Source organism: Mytilus trossulus, chromosome 11 (genome assembly GCF_036588685.1).
Source record: "Mytilus trossulus isolate FHL-02 chromosome 11, PNRI_Mtr1.1.1.hap1, whole genome shotgun sequence".
In the NCBI taxonomy this organism is placed as follows: Eukaryota; Metazoa; Mollusca; class Bivalvia; order Mytilida; family Mytilidae; genus Mytilus; species Mytilus trossulus.
Window position 1 is genome coordinate 18437011 of NC_086383.1, and position 17691 is coordinate 18454701.

The following is a 17691-nucleotide window of genomic DNA, read 5'->3' on the forward strand; positions in this document are numbered from 1 at the left end:
TGCCTCTTTCTACTTTCGTACATTATTTATTTATGATTGATTGTTGGTTGCTTAACGTCCGGTGGCAAACATTTTATAAATGTAATTGTATTAAATTATACATATACATATAGTTTTCTCTATTCCTTTGTTATTTGGATTGTGAGAAAAATACAAATATAATTATATAGAGGATCAACTTGCCAAAAAAATATACAAACAGAAATGCTGATATAATCACATGATTTACAATTTGCTATTTGTATACGTACTGTAAATAGAACTGTTTTTACAACAAATTATTGATCTTTGTCGTCGAAGGAATGTCATTTTAATCCAAGGCACCAATAGTCTGTATTTCATGTGGGTTTTTTTTACATGATAATATCACAACTATCAAAGTAAAATGTTTATTTCAAAATTCTTTTCAGATTAGCAAAAGTGAAATGTTTCAATATAAAATTGGTTCGTTGCTCTTTAATCATGTTAATATAGTTATCATCGCCTAATCTATTGTTTTATTCATTGATGGCAATCTCACATCTACACTGGCTGCATGCGGAAAACTAACGATTAACCTTATCATAGCTACAAAAATATATACTGAATTAAGATTGTTTTTCAATCACAAATCAACGGTTACTGTTAAGTGATTAAACGACGATGAACTCACTTTTACCGAAATAAAAAATATCCATGTGTATTATTTAACTAGCTGATTGCGGTATTTTATCTTCGTCTGAAGCAGACTTGACGTTTTTATGATATGCATATTGTCTTAAAAATTCCTTTTGTCAGAATTGCGCAATTGTTCCGTGTAATTGCTAATCTGTGTGTAAGGTAATTGCGGAAGCTCCCATTGCGCACCTCTATGAGTGTAGTTGATGAACATGAAATGAGAAATGAGATAGTTGGCAAGGAACGTCACCTGCGGGCCGAATATGGCTTATGCAGTACGCGAAAACTGATGACGTGGAAGACAAATGTCTGACTGTACAGTACTGCAGGGGGAAATATCTAGATACTAATGATGGAACTATTTATATATGATTTCACATGTAAAGTTTGTATTAATTAGCCGCCATATTGTATAGGAAATTAAAGACAAGGGTTATACCGGGGATATTAAATTGGAACTATACTAATTATTAGATCGAAACCGAGGTGAGTGACTTTATTTATCTACAATATGAGTACCGAAGATCTTGCACGTTCACGGGAAGGATCTAAAGAGCCAGAAGTTATATGTGCTGTATGTTTAAAATTTGAACCTCAAGCCTGGCGGAAGAAATTTTGTAAAAATTGTTTCCATTCTTCAGATGAACATTCGACAGACGGCGAGAAAGAAACGGGTCACGAAAAGTTAGATACTGAGAAAAATTTATTAAAGAAAGCCGAAGACAATGAAACTACAGACAAGAAATTTGATAAAATTTTGAAAGATAAATTAGCAAAAGACGATAAGAACAAATCGAATAAACCTTCTACTGATAAACCAAATTCTGAAAGTGATAAAACTCCACAAAAACATGATCTTAAAACGTCTTCAATTGCCGACAAATTTAATAAAAAGATTACCGGAAGTGCACTTTCTGAGAAAGGAAAAACTGAAACAAGCACAAAAGCAGCAGAAAAGCAGGACGATAAAGATCTAAATTCAGTTACTAATAAACTAAAGGGAAAGTTCGAAATAGACAAGAAACCAAACGACAAAACAACTGGCGTCAAAGACGGCAAAGTTGACACAAAAACATTCGACAAACCAGAATCAAAACCAGATAATGATAAGACTAAACTATGGGGAAGTAAATCAAAATTCGAGCAGAAAAGTAACGAAAAAGAAAATAAAACCGATTCCGAAAAGAAAGAAATTGAAAAGACGAAAACTGTAAATGAAGAAAAGTCGAAAACATGGGGAGCAAAATCAAAATTTGAACCGAAGTCACAAGACGTTAAGGACGAAAAGATAGGTGGCGAAAAGAAGGACGAGAAAAAGGTTGGGGACGATGAGCATAAAACAGGAATCAAACAATTTAAGCCCCCGGAAAAACCGGATACAAAAATTAAATGGAAGAATGCGTGGGGTTCCACTTTGGCGAATAAAAAACAAGATGATTCAAAGAAGGACGAAACATCGGAAGATAAATTGAAAATTGAGGGGAAGGAGAATGAAAGTGGAAAGGATTCAATAAGATCAAAATTTGAGTCTAAAGGAACAGGCAACCTATTTGGCGTTACTAAAAAAACTGAATCCAGCATCAAAGACAAAATTGAAGAAAAACCTAAAGCTGAGGAGAAAAAGGAAGAAAGTACAAAGAAAGCAGAGAGCAAAGACATAAAAGAAGATAAAGGAAAGTCATGGGCTAACAGAAATTTAAAAGAAAGTGATAAATTGAAAGAAACTGAAAAATCTAAATTCGGTGATAAAAACATTCCAAAAGAAATTGAGAAATCCAAATTTGGTGATTTAAAAGATAATACTAGATCGAAATTTGGGGACAATAAAATGACAACTTCTGTAAAAGAACCAGAAAAAGCTAAATTTGGTGACAAAACCGCAGTAAATAAAGAACCCGAGAAATCCAAATTCGGTGACAATAGAGCAAATTTGTTTGAACAAAAAAATACATTGAAAGACAAAACTGAAGAATTAAAAAAGGCCGAAAACGATATAAAAAAGAAAGAAGACGCAAAAGAAAAGACTGATGACTCCAAATCCAAACTTGACGACAAAAAAACAAGTCTATGGGGTTCGAAATCAAAGTTTGAAACCAATAAAATCGATAAAATCGAGGATAAGAAAACAAATAAATTCAACATCGAATTAAAAAAATCGGACGGTAAAATTTCAAAACCACCCGATGATAAATCAGGAGGGATAGAAACGAAATCTGAAATAGAGAATAAGAAAAATGAAAAGTTAGAAGGAAAGTTAAAACTTGACATTAAAAAGGCTGAAAGTGTAAACACGTCTGGAAAAGACAGTGGACAGTCCGTATCTGATTGGCGAAAGGAAAAGTACGAAAAGTTGTCTAAAACACCAACAACAGCAACTACACCTAGTACAATTCTGGATAAAAAGGCATATTCCCGTAGCAAGTCAGACACTTTGGTTACAGACAAAGACGAGAAAGAATCTTCAGTGACGTCAACAACTGTCAAAATGCAACCATCAAGTGACAAAAAAGAGCATAATTTGTCATCAAAATCGAGTGACGTTAAACAATCAGAGATTCCAGATACGCAACGAAAGATAGGTAGATCACCCATCATCCAACCCACTCAGGATCAAAAGGAGGAATTCTCTGGCATCAATGATGAGGTCAAGGACGAAGGAGAGACAACAGCATCTAAAGAATCGTTACCGAAATTAAATACAGATGCGATAAACAAAATCAAAGATGCTGCCAAGTTTTTGCTAGATGATGATTTTGATGACGGTAGATATAATAGCCTGGGTCGAACAACTAGTGGGAATAAATCGACACCATCTCAGCAGGCGACACCATCATTACAATCGTCTGCTAAATCAGAAGCAGACGATAAAACAGGGTCACATAAGAAATCGTCGGTCCAAGAAAATAGTTCTGTATCCAAAAAACATCAAGGAAAACATGATGTTGAAAATGTTTTCAACGAAAAATTCAACAGTGAGGCTGAAAAGTTGAGAAAACAATTGAAACAAATGGAAGAAAGATGCATTGAACTTGAAGAGGAAAATAAAAATCTGAAAAATGGCTTATTGGAAAACGAAAAACATTCCGGACGGTTAATAAAACAGAAACAGGATGTTGAAAATCAAATCAAAGTTTTACAGAAGAATTTGTCGTCTTTAGAATCAAAATGTTCAAAATTTGAAACCGAAAATATAAATTTGGTAGAAAGAATAAAAAAAGTTCAGTCTAAATCTTCAACAACTGAGGACCTCAAATCAGCCCATATGGAGGAATTAAACTACCTGAAAGAGAGGCTTGGCAAGGGTGAAAATATTGTGGACGAATTAAGAGATGATAATGAAAATCTAAAACAAGAAATTTTGGACTTGAAATCTGAAATGGAAGAAATGTACGACACTTTTCGTGACCAAGAAGCAGAGGAGTTCCGAGAAATTCAAAAGGAAATGGAAATGCACGCTAAAAACTGTCGGGTTTTAAGTTTCAAATTGAGAAAATATGAACGCCAGAATGATCAATATGAGGCAGAAAAAGAGAATTACGAGGATAAAATTCAATCATTACAAAATCAAATATCTGATGGAGATACGAGATCTCACATACGAGATGTCGAAGACGAACTGAGGCTGGCAAAGGAAGTATCTGTCCGACTACATGACGAATTAGACATTTTAGAAGAAAAAAAGTGCAAGGTTGAAGACGAAAACCATCAGTTAACTCAGATTCTAGAACAGTCGGACAAAAAACAGTTCAAACTTGAAATGGAGGTTGACAAACTCAGGGATCAGGTGAGTTTTCCTTTTATCAATAGACTTTTTTTTCGGGTTTCAACCACTCGCCCTACCCGCGTATATCCTAGAATAGTGAATGTGTCAAAGAGACAACAGTCAGTTCAAAGAGCAGACAACGGCACAGGGTTATCGATGATACATCGGTGGGGGGAGGGGGGACGCACCTGGAGGCGTGCCTCGTACAGCTGACCCCTAATTAGCTTTTATTTAAAATAAATGTTTTGTTTTTTCAAAAATGTTGTCCGTATATTGTTTTTATTGATAAATAGATCAATAGAACAATGGTGCATGTGTGTGTTTTGATTTGATCAGTACTAACGGTATAGGCAGAAAAAGAATGTTACTCCATATGTAGACCGCCAACAATAATTTGAAGAGAGAAAAAAAAGGGGGGGGGGGGTAAATGTCTTACACAAAACTACACAATGAAGAGTCACCTCAAACAAGAAATATAAAAAAAGCACGTATGTTTTCAACAACAACAAAAAAGTGCTAATAGTTAATTTTAAGTTGTTCGTTTGCTAAGTTTCATTAATTAAATTAATTTTGAAGATTTGAAATACTGAGGTAAATTATTTTGTTTGTATTGCAAGTTTTCTGCACCCCTACCCCCTACACTGGAATATTGGTACCCAACAGGGCGAGTTACCATGCACCAAAGCCTTACAACCATGCATCCTCCCTTTCGGTGAAAAAAATTTGTTGATAATATAGGGAATCACTGAAGCATGACTTGAGCGGCCCCCCTCAGGTCAGTGAGCGCCCCCTCCCCTGTATGAAAAGTTCTGGATTCGCCACTAATTAGCAAATATAAATGATACTTTAGTAATTCATTTTCTCTCAACTTTTGTCATAAATCGAATACCATAGGAAATTTAATTTTGTTGAATGAATATAAGAACAACAATATCAGCTTCATCGTATACCGAAATATCTTGGAGAGATAGTGAAAAATTCCTCGATTATCTATTCTCATCTATCATAAACATTCAACAAGTGTTCAAATTCGTTTTCTTTTTAAAATAACAGTTTTTCTTAAATCTGAAGATGGGGTTCATCAGGGAAATTTTGTTTCCTTGGTTACATGTTTGGTGGGAAGGGTTTTTTCGCTATTATATATATTTTTGTAAGAAGAAAATATAATGTAATGGCCAATGCGAAAATCACCTAACACAGATCATTAAGACAAATTTTGATTTTTGTATCGAAAAAAAATCTTTAAAAATTTAGTAATGCAAAATAAAACATCTGAGTGCAATTTTCTGAATAGATACTGTAAAAAAAATAATTATTTTTTATTACAACATGTATGAAGATTTTTGATTTATACATTAAATTCCCAAGTAAAGTCATACATATACATTTTTTTCTTTGCAATTCATGATGATATGTATAGTACAGAACAGAGATTAATGGACAGAAAGTGCAGAATAAAAAAACAAACAAAATAAAAAATAGAGAAAATAGGAGGCAAACAATTTTAATAAACCAATAAAAGACAAGTGAACATATGGAATAATTATATAAAATAAAAAATAAATGACCCCATTTAGATCCTCATCCATACCCTCTATATCTCAACGAAGTTGGCTGTAAGAATCTGTACTTCAATCAAACAAGCACCCCATTCAAAATTTAAGTGGCTTGTCTTAAAATAAAACTGAACAACCCAGTCTTAATTAATTCCATGTACCATTCAAATATATCAAAATTTATCTTCAAGTTGTGCTATATCAAACAACTCGGGGGGTAATCGTAAAATCGAGACCCTCCCTATGTTTTATAACGTGATATACAGATAATAACAGTAATGCACTCACGCGCCTGTCAATATGCACGTGAATTATCTCAACGTCTGCATATACACCACGTGCAAAATTTATCCATTATCAATATATATATTTTCTGGATGAATAATTAGAAATCACATCTGGCGAATATATATCGTACATCAATTGATGCATAATTTTGAAACAAGATGTTCTTGTTTATCTATTTATAGCATTCTACAAATATAATATCTAAGATACAAACTGATGATATTGAGGTATTCCCTTTTAACCATTTAGTATATAAAAAAGGGCCCTCATGGGGTTTTTGATTATGTGATTACTTGGCCGTTTTTTTAATGATTATTTGATTATTAAGCCAAATATTTCATGATTATTTGATTACCTAGGACTGTATTTTTAGTTTATGATTATTTGATTACTAAAGATAAGCAAATATTTAATGATTATGTGATTATATTGGCAAAAAAATGGTGATTATGTGATTACTAGGACCCCCCCCCCCCCCCCCATGAGGGGCCTCATAAAAAAGAAGATGTGGTATGTTTGCTAATGAGACATCTCTCCACAAGAGGCAACACTGACACTGAAATCAACAACTATATATAGGTCACCGCGTACAGCCTTGGACAATGAGCAAAGCCCAAAACGCAAACTCAGCTGTGATAAATGGAAAACAAGTCAAACGAGAAAATAAACGGCATGATTTATGTTTAAAAATAATAAATTAGAAACAAATACCAGTAAACGACATCCAGCGAATAACGAACTACAGGCTCTTGACTTGGGACAGACAATTACAGAATGTGGCGGGTTTAACCATGTTAGCGGTTGCACAACCCTTCCCTAACCTGTCTCTGATATAACTTCCCTACAGCCTAGTGATTATGCGGGTTTAACCATGTTAGCGGTTGCACAACCCTCCCCTAACCTGTCTCTGATATAACTTCCCCACAGCTCAGTGATTATTGTTGAAATCAGTGGATCGACTAAACGTTAGCAAAAGTGCAGTGACAACTATTTCACCAATACTCAAAGTTAACCAAAAAGAAAACCCACCCAATCAACCAATTAGGAATAAATTATAGAAATAGGGAGTCATTCGTATAAGATATGTTCGGTGATATTGATGATCCATCTTACGTGAACGTAGGAGCCAGTTTACATTATGTATTGATCCCCCTTTTCTTTTATCAACACAAATAAGAAATAGAAATATTTAAAATCAAAATTTAAGAGGACATTAACCATCCTTAATACTAAAAAGTAAAAGTTAATATCCTCCTTCCTCACTTTTCAGTTTTCTTCTCTACTGGTCACTGGTTATAAAAACTAAACCACTATAGCTTATACAGGAGGGTTTGGATGGGGTTAAATGATTAAAGAACAATGCCCTTAAAAATGAAGATAACAGAATAACGGGCCAAAATAATGAAGATTAGAGAAAAAAAGGGGTTAATTTTTTAAAGATTAGAGAAAAAAAGGGATGAAAATTAAATGTTTACAGAATAACAGACCCCCCCCCCCCCCAATACAGACCCTCATACAGAGTAGATCAGACAAGACGAAAGGAGACCTGTTCGAAAAGAACGTTTGACCGGAACAGACATTATATATTTCTTTCTTAATAAGTCGCCGAGGCGGCTCGGACTTTAAAATTGATAATTTAACTATCTCGATTGGATAAATCCGATAATCCACTGGTATCAATGTAAGAATCTATATTTCTCTAATTCTATGGAAATTTATCCCTTTTCGAACCCATTGTATAAAAAAATTTAATCAACGTGTGGTTGCTGGTGATCTCAGAAGATCATTGGATGATTTTAAGGGTCATGACCTTTTTGGCTGACTGGATGAACCAAAATATGATAACAGGTGTTAATGAAATTGACAACTTCGTGCAATGTGAAAGGCACTCGAAGGTGATTTTCGGTAAACAAAAAAAAGAAAATGTCTTTTTAATCATTAGAGAAACAGATTCTTACATAGTTACTCGTGGATTATCGGATTTATCCAATCTCGATAGTTAAATTATAAATTTTAAAGTACTCGCCGAGGCGGCTCGAACTTTAAAATTGATAATTTAACTATCTCGATTGGATAAATCCGATAATCCACTGGTATCAATGTAAGAATCTATATATATACACCACAAAGAGTGAGTTAAAAAGTAAAATCACAAAAATACTGAACTTAGTAGAAAATCAATTCAGAAAGTCCATAATCACATGGCAAAATTAAATAACAAAACGCATCAAAAACGAATTGACAAGAACTGTCATATTCCTGACTTAGTACTGGCATTTCCAAATGTACAAAATGGTGGATTAAACCTGGGTCTATATGGCTAACCCTCTCACTTTCATAACAGTCTCATCAAATTCCGTTATATTTACATTGATGCGTTAAATAAACAGACACAATAAATAAAATAGTCAGAATATGGGTACATCAGTCATCATCATCGTATAACAATTTTAAAAAGGACAATTCAACAGAACACAAAAACATCTACAATCTACGAACACATTCTTTGATTTGAGTGTATGAACTACCTCCCCCAATCTTTCATACTTCATACTCATACACTGTGCATAAGTGAAACCAAATATTTTGATAAAGAACCTTGTCTGTTGAAAATCTATTAAAATTTATTAGAAAACATATTAACTTTTTTTTTTGAAAAAAGGGAGGTGGGGGTCTGAAGGGATGCACTCCTTAAATTTACAAAATTGAAATAAAAGTACCTATGCCTCCTTTTCTGTTAGTCGACTCACTAACTTACTGTACACTTCTCAATAGTACAAAACACATTATTTATACTTCTCATTTATTGTTCTCCAAGGAAACACAATTGTTAATGAAAAGAATAGATAGGATTTACAATTTACTTGGCATCAGACGTGGGGTGATTAGTTAGTGTGTGTAATCAACAAAGAATGATAGGAAAACAATGTGTATATAGATTCCATATGTTTTGTGTCTATTATAATTATACTCGCAGAATAAATGTTATGTGTCGTTATAGATACATTGTCTGGATAGATAAATATTTGGCGCACTTTTAGGTGCTTGGATATGGCATAAATGTGTGACACCGATGAGCTGTCGAAGTTTTACTTAGAATCCCGAAAGATCACTGCCACGCCCACTTTTACGGGCTCTAAATTGCTTGACCGTTAGATTGTTGTGTGGTGTTTTTTTGGGTTGATGTTTGTCTTTTTGTTGTTTTACTTTTTTTAAAGGTGATGTCCATTTATTTTATTTGATCTTTTCCCTCATTTAATGGAATCATGGTAATATCATTTAATAAAATAGTGAATGGAAATGGGGAATGCGTCAAAGATTTAACAACCCGACCAAATAGCAGAAAACAGCCGAAGCCCACCAAGCATTGAAGCAATATTGTTTAGTTTAAACATATTTATTTATAGTGGATTGGGAAACAAGTTTTGCAACTTATATTAATCCCTTTTCACTTTGCGGGTGCGAGTGCTGCCTTGTAGCGGCATTATCCTACTCTTTTTCGAAATCTACGGTGTCTTTAACGTGCAAGAGATATGGCTCTCTCTTAACACGGGTCAGCCATTTATCATCCCCTTCCGACGGACTATCATCGTTTCCTTAAGACCATACTCGCAAATAGTGTCAAGGGAGAGCCGAAAATTGAGTTCCTGAAATGTTCATCCCGAACGGGAATCGAACCAGGAACTTTTATGTTAGTAGTCCGATGCACTAACCTCTACACCACGGCTCTCAATTGTTGTTTCAACCATGCATGGTCATAACTATAGACAAGAACGCTAAAATAATATTCGAAAGCCAATGAGGTAATAGTTAGGGATCATCAGTAGTTTTGAAACTTTTGTTGTTGTCGATGCTATAATATGTAAGTAAGTAAGGAAGTAAGTAAGTAAGTAAGGAAATAGTTTATTATTGTGACATGTTTAAATATGTACAAATTATAAACATACAATATAATATGATAAATATTTATACACCCGGTCCAATGGACCTATAAGTCACGGCCTCAAATGAAATTAAAAAAAAGTAATTATAAAAGAATAATGAAAAATAACGTATTTCCCATGTGTCAAATTAATTGTGTATTGCATTGTATTACATTGTATTACATTGTATTACATTGTATTTCATTGTATTGCATTGAATTACATTGTATTGCATTGTATTATTACAATGTAATTTCATTGTATTGCATTGAATTACAATGTATTGCATTTTATTACATTGTATTTTATTGTATTGCATTTTATTTCATTGTAATGCATTGTATTGTATAACATTATTGTTTGATTGTATTGCTTGACCCTTATGGGTGTAATTTTTGCAATGAAGATTATATTATATATATTATTTTCAAGAATAAAAATCTTACATGACCTTTTTTTTGTATGTTGCAGACAGCAGAACTGAGAAAAAAGATATCAGAAAAATCCACCCCCGGTACACCTGTGTCTCAGGATGATATTAAGGATCGTCGGGTGAGTACTTTTACTATTATGGTCCGAAGTAGGACGGAGAGGAAAAGGGGGGGGGTCCTCAGTTTTTTTTATTCCCTTTCTTTTATACCATTTAAAAAAAAAATTATCATTCTCTATTTTCTAGCAGCCCATTTTTTCTCTATCTTTATTTTCTAGCCGCCCATAATGCTCTCTCCTCTAATCGGACATATATATTTCTCTCTTCTTTTATTTTTGCACATTATTCTGCACTTTTAGCCTTATATTCTATATTGTAAATCCCATCCCGACCCTCTATTTCCAACAGTTCATGCTAGCCAGTGATAGATATAATCTTAAGTTAACAAAAAGTGCTGACGAAGCGATATAATGTAGAGCTAGTACTCTGTAAGCTAGTGTTGAAAATTGCATGATTTTTTTTTGTAAACCGTTTTCCACGAACATTATTGTTTTATGGAGTCATTTTAGACAATTGTCATATTCCAATTTCATATATATATATTTAGTCGTCTTTTCTGGTTATTTTGTTCTGTTTTTTTTTATTCTAATTTGTAGAAAATACACCATTTACAACGTTAAAATAAATAATAAAGTAAATGGATGATTAAATAAATAAATGAAAAAAATGAAGATTTGTCGGGGTTATTTTTTCTTTGTTGTTTAAAACAAAATACCCAATTTATCTTTCAATAAAAGCTACTAGAATATTTATATATTTTTTGCTTGCAGTTTTGACATTTCGACGGTTGAACACATCCCTACATCTCATGTGCTATCATGTGACATCTCAGCCATCATCATAGAGGGCGCTCCAAGAAGAAAGCCAGCAGCAGTGTGTGTGTCAATCGTTCCGACGAAACAAAACTTTCGAATTTTAAAGCATTTAAGAACACATTTCATTTCTTCGAATTACATATCAGTTTTTACATTTGAGAAAAATCAGCTCGTGTTTTATTTCCATTTAATAGAAGAAAAGAAATGTGCAACGGTTAATTTAAACTAGCAAATTTTTCGCAACTAACAAAAAGTAGCATGAGTTTACAGACCGACTGATAATTTATATGTGATGCTCAAAACTCGCGTTCAGAATTTTTAAAAAAATAAAATAGTTTTTTGCTAAGTCTTGTTTTTTCCTTAAAAAGCATTATGGCTTGTGTTCTTGCTCGGAACGATTTGCATGCCTGGTTTTCTTTATGGAATGCTCTTAAGGTGCATGGCTTAATAAAATATGCATTTTAACTTTAGCTTGTTGCAACTATTTTGCAGAGGCATGAAGCGAATCTTCATAAATGTATATTTTTATGTACGTTACAGCTGAAAATTCACCCTTTTAAAAATGTATGCATTCTGGGTAATGTTTTCAAAAGCGTACATCAAAACGTTAACAATGGATATTAAATCAATGACTTGACGTTATTATCATTTAGGGGTTAAGGGCTTTGATAACACCCATTAAAAGGATTCAAAAACCACAACATTATTCAGTAAAATTCTTCCTGGTATACCCAAATAAAGGATCAATACAAAATATATCTGACGAAATTACACAAAATGCAAAGTAAGCGCGAGATTTTCAGAATATGTTTAGATCCTACCCGTTCTTAGTAAGATTTTCAGAATATGTTTAGATCCTACCCGTTCTAAGTTGATCTGGTCCATATATATAGCGCTATGTTTCTTTATGATTAATTTGAAGTTGCTTGCCTTTCACAAACGGGTTGCGTTTAAATGTTCTCTAAATCTACGTATCCAAATTATACCCAAACTTGCAATGATGTGCAGGAAATCATTTGTTCCTCGTTTTGTTCTGTTCCGAATAAAAAGTTTGACCTTTGTCCAAATTCTTAAAAATTAATGTTATCCTCTGAAACTTCCAGGGAAAACGTTACAAAACTTTAAATATTGATCATTAGAAGAACTCTACAACATGTCGTTGTTTAAGAGGGTCTGGATGATGGAAAGAGGTCTTAATTTCTTTGTTCTTATATTTTCATGTCATTTTCCCTTATTCCTCATTTATTTTCCCCATATTTCTCTATTCTGTATATTATAGTATCCCATTATTCGTTATTATTCATGATTTGCCTATTTCACATTTTTTAAATTATTGTTTTATTCAATTCATTCATTCTTCACTTTTTGACAATTATTCTATATTATATGAATCCAATGTGGACGAATCTAATGTGGATGAATTCAATGTGGATTAGGGGATATATATTGTGGAAGTGACGGCACAAAGTTCCCATTAGGGACGACATCAAAAAATCAATGAAGGATAAAAAACTTAATTCAAATAGTTTAGGGTGTGAGGGGGGGGGGGGGGGTCAAGTTTTGTATAAATTGACATCGATTTTACATATATCTTTATTGGTCAATCAATTTTCCCCAAAATCCGTTGAAAGGGGGGTAGGGGGTCAGTGAAAAAACTATAGAAATTCAGTTTTTTTTTTATCCTTCATTAAAATTTTTATGTCGTCCCTTAAACCGTATGGAAACACAATTTTAATTTTTATAATCGATTTCTGAATGGAAGGTCTACAAATGGACAAAGGGAGGGGTGGATATAAAAACAAAGTACCAGGCACAGTCTAACTATGATCCATCGATTGTCAAAAATCTTTTCTTCCTAAACAACTTTGCAATTTGTTTTAAAACTCTAGGGCTGGTTATTGAAGGACCGCTATAACTGGTTTTATAGTTCTGTTGATTTGCAGGCATGTTGGTATACTAGAACATCATCTGTCCAAGTTAAAAACTATTGAACATCATTTTTCTGAAACTATATGTCCAGTTTTATCCAACCCTGATTGTAATGCTGTAGATATAGTCCTCTATAAATGATCTTTGTTGCTTACAATCTGATTTTAAACAACACTGTGGGGGCAATCTTTCATTTTGGTGGACATTGCCTAAAATTTACCGCTCTTAATTTGAAATTTTATTTAATAATCAATGTGTAGAACCGAAGTCACACGTATAATCTATTTTTATTAATATTTTTATTAGTATTGTTTGGACACTTCAGGGATGATTTGCATAGAGAGGAATTCGGGCTTCTATGTGCCTCTTGTTATAATTTTGAGGCAACTGTGTACAAATCATGCAATAGTTTTAAGCAAAAACGAGCGGAATAAAGTATTCTATTTTATTTTATTTTCTGGTAAAAACTATAATGAGTGTTGCAGACAATCAAGTCTTTCTGTATTATTTATAACGCAGCTGTGTTAAATCTTTTCGGAAGTAATTCCATTAATATCAGCCTTGGACGACCTAATTTAAGTTGTCATATTTTTGAGTAACTGCATATTTTTGTACGGTATTGTTTTTTGTGCTTGGCTTTTATTTAATGGTATTTTGTTGATTTGGCTGCCTGATCAGTACATTGTTCGTTTTTTTTATGTATATTTTGTTTATTCGGTCTTTGATGTATATTTTGTTTGTTCGTTTTTTTATGTATATTTTGTTAATCCACTGAGAAATTAAAGGTGGAGGTTTGTTATCTGAAAAGCTTAGATTAACTCCGCCAAAAGCTCATGATAAAAACATTCAGGAGATGTAGTAGCATAGCCAATGAGACAACTATTCGTCAACATTCTAAAGAAGTGGATCATGAACTGACGGCCTTATTTATGACAAAACAATTAAAGAAAAAGATATATGACAGACATGAACTAGACAACCACTGCAATACAGGTTACTGGCTACTGACTTAGGACAGGCACATATAGAATGTGGCAGGGTTAATATAAAATGAAGATGTGGTATGATTGCCAAAGAGACAACCTTCCACAAGAAACCAAATGATACAGAACTTACTAACTATAGGTCATCGTACGGCCTTCAGCAATGAGGAAAGTCCAAACCGCATAGTTAGCTATAAAATACCCCGAAAGACAAATGTGAAACAATTCAAACGAGAAAACATGTTTGAATGCGTTAACACTAATAAGCCTTATCAACTTGGAACCTTGTCTGTGGTTTTCTTTAAAATTTGTCATATCTTATTTCAAAAATTATGGAATCTGTTGGTTTTTTTTTATCGTATGAAAAAGAAGATGTGGTATGATTGCCAATGAGACAACTATCCACAAAAGACCAACATGACACAGACATTAACAACTATAGGTTACCGTACGGCCTTCAACAATGAGCAAAGCCCATATCGCATAGTCAGCTATAATAGGCCCCCATAAGACAATGTAAAACAATTCAAACGAGAAATCAAACAGCCTTATTTATGCAAAAAAAATGAACTAAAAACAAATATGTAACACATAAACAAACGACAACCACTGAATTACAGGCTCCTGACTTGGGACAGGCACATACATAAATTATTTGGTGGGGTTAAACATGTTATCGGGATCCAAACCCTCCCCTAACTTGGGACAGTGGTATAACAGTACAACATAAGAACGAACTATAAAAATTAGTTGAAAAAGGCTTAACTCATCAGATGGACAAAAATACAAGTAGCCGGGTACTTATACATCCCGACATAAAAAGACACAATGAACATATCTGAGAGTACTCGCAGTTATCTGACAGCTAGTTCAAAGCCACTAACAACTAATAAAAAAATCATCGGTCATTTTTGAGTTAAATTTATTCACAACTTTTCCCGAATCGATTGATTTAGAACTTGCCAGTTTTAGACCTTTTTGTGTAAAAGACAGTATATTGACATATGTTTTGTTGTTTACGCTAGTTTTCTTTAAAATAACTTAATTCATATGTGTAACAGTATCAAGAAAAAACGAGGAGAACGACAATGCAAAAAGCTGTTGAACTGGAACTAATAATGTATCAAAATATAAAACACTACAAAAGGGCTAAAAACACTACAAAATAGACTAAAAACACTACAAGAGAGACTAAAACACTACAAAAAGGTATAAAACACTACAAAAGAGACTAAAAACACTACAAAAGAGACTAAAACACTACAAAAAGGTATAAAACACTACAAAAGAGACTAAAAACACTACAAAAGAGACTAAAACACTACAAAAAGGTATAAAACACTACAAAAGAGACTAAAAACACTACAAAAAGGCATAAAACACTACAAAAGAGACGAAAAACTGTCAACATTACCAACTTAAGATTAAATATGACGAACCCAACCAAAAAAAACTTGATTTGTTAATGAAATTGTAACTACAAATATCATGAGGTGCATTCCGCTCCGGATGGAAATAAGCTCTAGGGATCTGTAACTCCTATGATTCCTGTGATACTTTTTGTATAATTTGCTAACCATCTGTAAATTATCAAAATCAATATCACAGGATCATAAGAGCTACGGTTTATCAGCCAGCTATAAAAAATATTTTATCTTACTTCCTATACATTTCTAGGAATATGATTGGCTAAAAGCGTCCTCGTGGAAACCGTGTATATTTAATATTAGGTTAGTTGGGATGCGGGGCTTATTTCACACACGGTTAGTAGTGGAGATAAGTCCTTTATATGCCATATAAGGTAATAAGGAGACGGGGCTTATTTCATACATGTAACTAACAGTACCAGTTAGAAATATTCACAACTTATAAAGACTTTTGTATTTTTAACTTTTCACCGAACTTGTTGTTATAAGAAAAATCTTGATCGTGACTAAATAAAGATAACAATAGATGAATTGAACAGGTGTCTGCTCGACACAAACTTTCGGGTGATTGATAAGGAATACTCGAGTCCAAGAGTTTGTGGTGCCAAATATACGATAGCACTTTTTGGAGCGCCAAAGATAAGTAAATAGAAACAAAATATCTTTCAAAAGATCTAAGTTGCCCACTCCATCCCACAAGGGTGACTTGCGATAATAAATATGTAGTATTCTTTCGACCGTCAGTAAAACCCTTTGCAAAGTTTGTTGTCCCGTTCGACTAGTGGTATGCTTAAGTACGCGAGATCCACACTCTCCTAAAGTTAAGAGCCCTTGTCAAACTCTATGAGTTGTCCGTATGTAGTCCTTTACCAGGCAACATTTAAGTCCAATATACCCAAATTTTACAGGGGCAGTCCAAATTTACTGATTTTCATCCCGGACTACCCCTATAACAGGATCTACCTATTGTATTTATTGTCAGGGGCGGATCCAGCCATTTTAAAAAGGGGGATTCCTAACCCAGGACAAAAAAGGGGGGGGGGGGGGGTTCCAACTACATGTCCCCATTCAAATGCATTGATCGTCCAAAAAAAAAGGGGTTTTCAACCCCCGGAACTCCCAATCCCACCCCCTGGATCCGCCACTGTAACAATTGACCTGTTCTCGTTCTCAACATTCATGATCTGTTTGCCACTAAACGCTCAATAACTTCAACTGTAAAATCATTAGACGAGTAAAAATGTTAGATGTTAACTTTTGTTGGCGTTATATTTGATAGCTATCACTTCTGAGGTGTTGTCGATAAATCATTGAAACGAAGTTATTTACAATCTATGTTAACCATGGTCAAATAATGTAAATAGGCCAATACTGAAAAAAGACTTATTTACCTATAATGGTTTACTCTTACAAATTGTGACTTGGATGGAAAATGTTCTCATTTGCACTCATACCACACTATCAATATACCATATGTACCGAATTATATATCTAGTTGTATGACAATTTCGTATGGACAAGAACAAGATCCACAAAAGAAGCATTCGTACATGGTAAGGTTCAACTTCCGAAGCAAGGTTGTCGGCTCTCCGAACTTTCCCGAAGTCCTGCGTTTATTGATTGCCGAGTTTATGAGCTTCGTCCTTGCTTGGAAGTTGGTTAAGGTTGTTTCCGAGGTATACATAAAAAATACAGATTATATACATTAGACCGTTTGTTTTCTCGTTTGAATGGTTTTACACTAGTAATTTTGGGGCCCTTTATAGCTTATTGTTCGGTGTGAGCCAAGTCTCCGTGTTGAAGGCCGTACATTGACCTATAATCGTTTACTTTTTTATTTGTTATTTGGATGGAGAGTTG

At 33.7% G+C, this 17691-nt stretch overlaps 1 protein-coding gene across 1 annotated transcript in view; it reads left to right on the plus strand.

Annotated features, from left to right (window-relative positions):
- Positions 1 to 843: 843 nt before the first annotated feature.
- LOC134690812 (uncharacterized) overlaps positions 844 to 17691 on the plus strand; it is a 110924-nt gene continuing 94076 nt past the window's right edge. Inside the window, exons 1-2 of the mRNA XM_063550896.1 lie at positions 844 to 4441; positions 10659 to 10739. Coding sequence (XP_063406966.1) covers positions 1169 to 4441; positions 10659 to 10739 — 3354 coding nt within the window. The 5' untranslated portion in view covers positions 844 to 1168. The remainder of the gene's footprint in view (positions 4442 to 10658; positions 10740 to 17691) is intronic.